Raw genomic sequence first — 8017 nt, forward strand, 5'->3', positions numbered from 1 at the left:
GTTTTTCTAATATCACGAGTTCTAGCTAGAGATTTTACCGAGTCGTGGTGCATATTTATTACTGGGATTACAAAATAAGCAGAACTGCTATGCTGTATGCGTAGTGATGTAATGGGATAACATTATGATTTTAGCTTGATGTTTTTTTTCTAAGAATGAAATAACTAATGAAATGATATTGATATTTGCATAAAATAAATTGCTGGAAGTAATGAGTTATATGCGAAAAAATTACAAATATGAACTGATAAGCCAGACGTTGTTCTAGTATATCTATGTGATTAGAGTCATATATATTTATACGCCATGCTACCACATAATTGCTTGACCGTCACAATATATTACGTCTCTTTACAGATGTATATAATTTGATTAAGCAACAATATCTTTTGCATAGTTACAAAAATAGTTTAAAGCTGTTAATCACAAAAGCCTGGTTCATTAGTTTATTTATTTCTTTACATTATAATATGTAATATTATCATATTTATATCTACCTTTATTCACATGTATATGTGTTGAGCGTAAATAAACGCCGAAATGGGTTTTCTTGTTGAATTTCATCCGTAAAGTTTTCGTTTCCTTGATTTATATTGCATTAAAACATCTCGCTATTTGATGAAAGCGTTGTGACTTTCACGAACAAAATAAGGACAAAATTATGGAATGTCACAAACTCAGAAAAAAGGACCAATGTAAAATCTAGGTTATCGACTTTTCAAGGCCTTTGTGTGTGTTTATTTTATGTTTAAACATTCCGGATTTGCTTTTTCACCGTTTACCAATTAAAACTGCTATAAATTGAGATGTCTAGAGTAGGAGATAGGTATAAATAGGAAATGCCATAGTAACTGTTTTGGTTTAAACAGTTTTTTTTTGTAATATATAGCATATATACAAGTAAAGGTTTGACGAGAAAGCCAAAGGTTTATATTGAACCCCTTTCTTCAAACATGTTTTAAAATGATAACGATAGTGTTTAAATCATAAGGCCGTATATCTAGTGACCAGTCAGATGATATACTTAGACTTATAATACAGACATACCATTATATATATATTTGAACAATAAACAATACTGCCAAGTTTCTCTAATTGTTTACTGTCAAATATAACTTTGCAATAACAATGTTATACAAACATAATTATTGAAAACTCTGCTGTGGATGGCGCCTTAACTTTAATAAAATTGTTGTGTGTGGCTAAATCAACCAGAACATTTTTTTCTAAATGGAAATCCATGGCTCTCTCCCACCCATAAACCAACAATTAAACCATTGTTGTTTTTAGTGAAAGTGCAAGATAAATTGCATAAACCTAAGAAGACCGTGGCCATCTGAACAAACAATTAATTACAAAAAAATATCTTAATTAGTGAAGAGCAAATGAAATATCAAATGACAAAGAAACTCCTCAGCAAGTTGCACACGAATTAAAAGTTCAAGACAATTATGTTGTTCATAAAAATGACTACTGAAAAAATAGCCAACCAATGCTTCTATTATCCTGTAGATTGACATCTTCTCTAAATAAAGAACATATTCGTTGGTGTATAAAGTGTTGCGAGTATATTAGCGCGCCGTATATATAAACGTCCGCTTAACAGAATCAACTTCATATAAAACTATTACCTGGTCGCGATATAACTTTACTGAATACCAGCGTATAAACGTTACGTTCTTACGTTACATTTGACGTTAATTTACAAAGCGATCGTTTAAAACAGTGAATATCGAGTAAGTGATTTTCTTTATTTAAAGAGGAAAACAAATATCGTTTATACGTGTCTTAACTATCAGTAATAAAGTCAATTTTAACTGATACAGACGAGTAAATACACTCTAGTTGTTTTTGCGAAAAAGTAACATTTTCATCGTAAAAGTATCACAAAACAACGATATTCGCTGAAATATATTATTGACAAAAACAGAGAGGACAAATATTTTTATTCTTGAGATGACAAACAATAAGTGATCAAGAACATAATTATTATTCAGAAGGATAGTAGCCGTTTACGTCTGTCGGATTACGTACAGTTGTGAAAAGGTCACGTTACGACAACAAGCCTTACGCACGAACATTACATCACCGTCAGATACAAAAATGCACAACGACAGCATAGGAGAGGTGCCACATTGTCACGAGTGTGACGAGATGACCAGGATCGATGGAATAAATTGGTTTCCAGGACTTTTTGCCAAAATCGTATCGCTGACAACGCTTTCTGTATTGACAACAACAGCAAACATTGTGTTACTGTACGTTAGTTGTCAGACAAAGTCTCTGGTAGCCAACACCAAAGTCTTCTTCGCAAGCCTCTGTATCGCGCACTTGATCGGAAGCCTGGTGGTCATCCCATTCTGGATTGTAACAAGCCTTTCCCCGGATTTCGCTCAGAATTCCAACATGTTCTGCCAATTCGCTTCGTTTTTCTGGATTCTCATGATCTTAGCGTCATTCTATTCGCTCTCAGCGCTTTCATTGGACAGATTCTTTATCATTTCAAACCCTATGCGGTACCCCGTGAGAGCGACAACTCATCGAAAGCTGGCTGTGGTAGCGCTGTTGTGGCTTATCTGTATTCTCGTCGCCGCAGCGCCAGTGATCGGATGGGGAGATTATACCTTCATGCCCGATGCTATTCCTTTGTGTGGACTGGATATGAAGGGATCCTTGCCATTTACAGTATTTCTTATCTCTGCTGGATTTGGACTACCTATTGTAGTGGACATTTTCTGTTGTGGTCGAATAATTTCGATTGCCCGCAAACAATCACGTTCAATGGACTCAAGAAAGAGTTCAGACGGTTCGTCTTCGTCAACGTCAAGCATCAGCTCGTCGGGGTCCGTCTTGCAACCGTCGGCGAAGCTCAGCAAACTGAAGCAGAAACTCAACTCGCTTAGACTTGTATTCGCAGGCACAGGTATGAAAACATTTTTCCATTTAAAAATATAATATCGGAGACTAGAAGGTCAAATATTAAGACGAAATATTCCCGCCCAATTAATGATATGAAATAGGTGTGTTCACTCATTTTTTAAACCTTGACAATTAAATACTTTTGGTCTATATCTGTTTTTGTGGTTACAGGAAAAACGACAAACACCAATCAATCACACTTTATTTATATTACTTAAATAATAGCAATTATTTAAGGGACTGAATCACCATACACGTAAATCAAATCTGAAAATTAACTGCAAACGTTTTCTATTTGCAATATCTATAAATGCCATATCTATCTTGATTAACAATTAACCATAAACCGTGTTGTTGTTTTTTTGGCACACTGACCGACAATATATTGCCCTTAATACAACGAGCATAGACCTGACATAGTAGTTTATTAACGCGACGTCAACTACTGGTGCAAAAGTATTTTAAGATTTCCATCTAAAATAAAGTATTTGTCAAGACCAGGTGCAGCTTATATATCTGTTGTCAAACTAAATGTATCACCATTTTCTACATTCTACAGCAAGATAAACTTCACCGAATAGAATGATAGTTCTCTTTTATAAGTTTCTCAAAAACGAAGAGAGTAAAAGTGCAGCAGTTTTCTAACTTTTTGATACAACGAAATTATATCTATATCCAAAAGTAGTCGCAAAACGTGCATCAACATGGTGATGCCTTCAGTAACAATGTGTCAAGGTCTTTTTGCAACTTAATTTCAATGTGGTTTCTAATATGTTTATCCTCAACTATGTTGCAACAGCTGTGCACGATTAATTATGATTGATAATATCTCATAGACTGTGTAAACAAGATATCTGTTAAATTTATTATGACAATTGGTTGCTTATTCATCATTCTTATGCTATTTAAAGACCGATTTCTCCTAATAGTCCCAACACAATGTTATAATAGACATTCGCGTCACTTGCTTACATATTATAAATATTTTACATGCTGCATCTCTCGAAAGAGAAACGGTTTGGAATTTCTCGTAGTTAAGCTTTGTAAAACCTTGTCAGAAAAGGGTGAATAAGGCAATTTTATAACCATCAATACAATTACAAGTACTAAATATTTTCAGAATAGACGCCAAACTCGAAAACAATTCTTGGCATTTAGGACAACAAGCAATAAACAATCCATCATCAGCTACAGTATAATTATTAAACGGTCAACATTTATCACAAAGAGGACTACTTTCTCTTGCCAAAGTACTATAATAACCTTATACCAAAACGACGCAATTCTATTTTCATCTTATTTGCCTTTCTCGTATAATTTATTGTCATTTAACTATCTTTATGAACCTTACGTGCTCCACGAGTCTCTTTCAAAACAAATCAACACACTTTATAGGGCAGTGGCTTACCATTTAAAATGGGCTAATTAAACTTATCCATTTTTAACATTTTTATAATTAGTTTCACAAAATTAGTAAAGTATTGGACGTTATCATTGGTTCTCAGATTTTTGGTAAAGTGTTCATGAATAAACGTGCATCAAAGGACATTTTTTTCAATCCTGTGTTATTTGGTGTATTTTCAGGAAGCTTTCTGGTATGTTGGTTGCCCTACCTGTGTGCCCATATCTGGATGACCACTGTTCGCAACATCAGCCATGCCGAGGAGTCCATGCCCTATATTCTGGAGTTCGTCGTCATGTGCGTGGCACTCCTCAATGGCCTCATTAACCCTGTCGTCCTCATGCTGAGCAACCGAGACCACAGGCGTGAAATCCGCACCGTGCTCTCCCGTCGGTTCGGGATCCTCGGATCTTCGAGTGAGGATACGTGGGAGCCTGATACCGACTCCCTGTCACTCCAAACCAGGAGAATTCAACAAAGAACGTCCAGCTTGTCACAGACCTTTCATACTCTTCAGGAAATAAAGATAGATGTTTCGCTCCGGCCAGCTGAGGATCAGCAACTCAGGAAGAAAGATAGTAGTTCTACAATAGATTCAAACGAAGGGCAGTCACAATCTGAAGTTCTGGACTTAAGCAAATTGCAACCTAGTGTTGCTGCAAATAAGCAAGAAGTAAAAAGACTTATGTCTCAGTCAAGTATAAGCAGCATAGACAATGATCAAACGGTACAAGTGAAGGTGGAATACCATGTTTCAATGGACAAATTTGAAAAACTACGGAGAAGTTCAGTGGAACCTAACAACAACATTGAAGACCCGGGTATCGTTATCAAATGAGAGATACGGGTAGACCTATCGGATCAAATTCCTAATGTGTTTCGAAAAAGACGCGATCAGACATTTCAAGCGGTCGGACCGCAAGCAAGCCCTAGAGAAGACGTCCATCGTTCAAGGTTTTCGGTCAGGCAGAAGTGTGGTGGAAGGGAGGAGTGGAGAAGCTGATACCTGGAGTTAACACACCTGGCAAACCTGGCCGTGTGGAAAAATGTATGGAAAATTTTCGTACTGGTCGGTGTTAGAGGAAGGAAGTAAAACTGTCTCGCGCAGTTTGTAATAAAGGTTGATGTATCCATAGGGAGGACATGGTCGTAACGTGATCACTAGCGGACACAGAGGATGGGGGAAATAAGTTCGCACCCACTTAAATTGTCCCTTTCATGTCAAAATTGTAAAAAAACATTATGCATAAATTAGACCAAAATGCACCATCAAAGATTAAAAATAGCAAGTGTTCGTGAGGGAGAGAACGTAAACCTCTCTTAAGAAGAGCTTATTTGGTGGTTCCTGGGTAAGGATGCGCACGCCCCATTGTGCGCCCAATAAAGTGCGCCCCCACTTACGCCAAATCCTTGAACCGCCCCTTGTGATTGATCTTGTTGCATTTGCTTGTAGTTACAACGCCACGTTATGGCCATTAACAGGTTGACGTTATTATTACCAACATGAAATAAGCTGTTTTGAAATCATGTCGTAAATGCTGTTGAACTTCATGCACTACAAAATTCAACTTGTAGCTTGATTGGAAGTTAAAGTAAAATGTAATTATTGACTTGGATTTGTGATCTAGTAACTTAACCTCTTGCCTATTACTCATGAACCTCGCCTGTGATTTGTGTTGCAATTATGTCCCTACTTTCTGTGATATGCAAAAGACAATAAAACTTTGAACCTATGAATTTGTTTGTGTTTCTTTTCTAGATTTTCCTTTTTAGTTTTGAATCTTGTATTTCTCGTTTTGTTTTCATTTTGACTACAGCATAATAAACGATAGACGAATATCCTTTGAAATAATATATCAAAGAGTTTTGAGTATCTTGAAAATGAAAATGCAAAAGTTTACCTCAGCAATAACGATAATTGTATACTAGTTTGTCGTTTTTCTGGATAAAAAAAATCAACAATTGCAACAAGACTTGTTCTGATTTAATATAATTCTAATTGTTTCAATTTTATGCAGATTTTATATTCATATCTGTTAAGCGTTTCTCTAAAATGAATTGATCTAAGCTCAACAAAGTATTTGAGAGGACTTTATTGTTGAACACCTTCCAGTGTACTGAGTGACATACGCGAACTAGGATCGTTGTTTTGCGGCTACTGAATCTGGGTTTCGTAGAACAGAGGGACACTTGTATTAATCATGTCATGAAGGATTTCGTGGTGGGTAAACTTATCGTATATGACATTCTTTCGAACAATGTCGCCCTTTGAACACGTGCTTGAATTAGTTGCTTAGCCACATTCAAATTAATTAACTGGCGTGCTATAACGTGATATGACGTATATCATAAATAACGGCGGTGGATTACATAAAGCGTTATGGCCAAGAAGGCATTTATATATAAAGTATTGAAAAGTACATAGTGACAGATTATAATTAGTTTCTTTCTTTAACATTGATCATTATTTGCGCCCAAAAAGGTATCATGACAGAGTGGACAAGAATATTCAAAAAGGCACGCATTGTTACATACTATAATAATACATATATACGATATATAGACTTGATGGTCAACATAATATTTTGTTTAATGAGTATTTCTCAACACGCGTCTCTTTTATAACAAATCAAATCAATACATTTATTTCAGTAAATTAGAAGTCAGCCGTTATTGATTTGAATCAGGTGAAGCGGTTGATAAACAGTGGCTGGCCGAGTTTGTGGGTAGTTCACACAATATAATGTAGTCAACTAAAACATCATGATTGTTAGGATGTAATTGTACTTAATAAATGGTAATTCGATAAACAAACCATTTATTGTTGTAAGAGCATACTAACAATATTTAACCATTACTTAAACGAATATGTCTCTACGTATTACACCATGCCCTGACTCGTTAAGGCTTGACCGAAAAAATACACGAATATTTGCCAAAAACATTTAAGGTATTTTGTTTTGAAATTGAGCAAACAAAACAGCCTGAAGTGAATTATTTACAATGCGTTATTAGGTAGTCTGGTGTCTATATATATATCTCTAGATAGAAACACTTGTGGTCATTAATGGTGGTCAATGCATGACATTTCCAGTGTATTTGACGTAATTGACCGCTAGATTATTAGTTCATGTCATTGCAATCATACGGCCATCAGGCAGACATTATTTTATTAACATATCATGCGAACAAACAACTTATGATAAAATCGTTTCAAAACAGATACGTCTCACACTATACATTCTGGACAGAGGCCAGCTAAAACAAGCAATAGCCGCACACACATTTTTTTTACACCGACTTATTAAGGACGGTCCAGAAGTAGACAGTGTTTGGTGTCCTGAATTCGTAGGGTTCGTTATGAATTTACGGCGTGTCCCTGTTTTGTTTTGTTGCATTATAAAAACGTGTGTTTTGTTATATTAGTGGGTGGGGGATTTTGTGCTAAACGTATCAAATGCACTAACCCATTGTGTGGGCTTTTATGAGTGTCTACTAGAAATGGAAAAACATCTTGTTTCTAAACAAAGTTATCTTTATATTGTTGGCTATTGACCCTGAAGTTTCCAATGCAGTATAAACTTTAATTCTGCGTTTGATTGGTTTAATCCTACTAAGTGGAAGATTATTATTTGTAAATATATTTTACCTCTGGAAGTCAAATACTATGTGATCTTTGTAACAGAATAAAAATCA

At 35.6% G+C, this 8017-nt stretch overlaps 1 protein-coding gene across 1 annotated transcript; it reads left to right on the forward strand.

Moving 5' to 3' along the window:
* Positions 1 to 1673: 1673 nt before the first annotated feature.
* Positions 1674 to 6028, forward strand: LOC128214651 (beta-3 adrenergic receptor-like). Its single transcript, XM_052921218.1, has 2 exons — positions 1674 to 2923; positions 4504 to 6028. Exons 1-2 carry the CDS (start codon positions 2104 to 2106, stop codon positions 5157 to 5159), a joined length of 1476 nt encoding a protein of 491 aa, XP_052777178.1. The 5' UTR covers positions 1674 to 2103; the 3' UTR covers positions 5160 to 6028.
* Positions 6029 to 8017: the final 1989 nt, after the last annotated feature.

This window comes from Mya arenaria, chromosome 13 (assembly GCF_026914265.1).
Source record: "Mya arenaria isolate MELC-2E11 chromosome 13, ASM2691426v1".
Lineage (NCBI taxonomy): Eukaryota > Metazoa > Mollusca > Bivalvia > Myida > Myidae > Mya > Mya arenaria.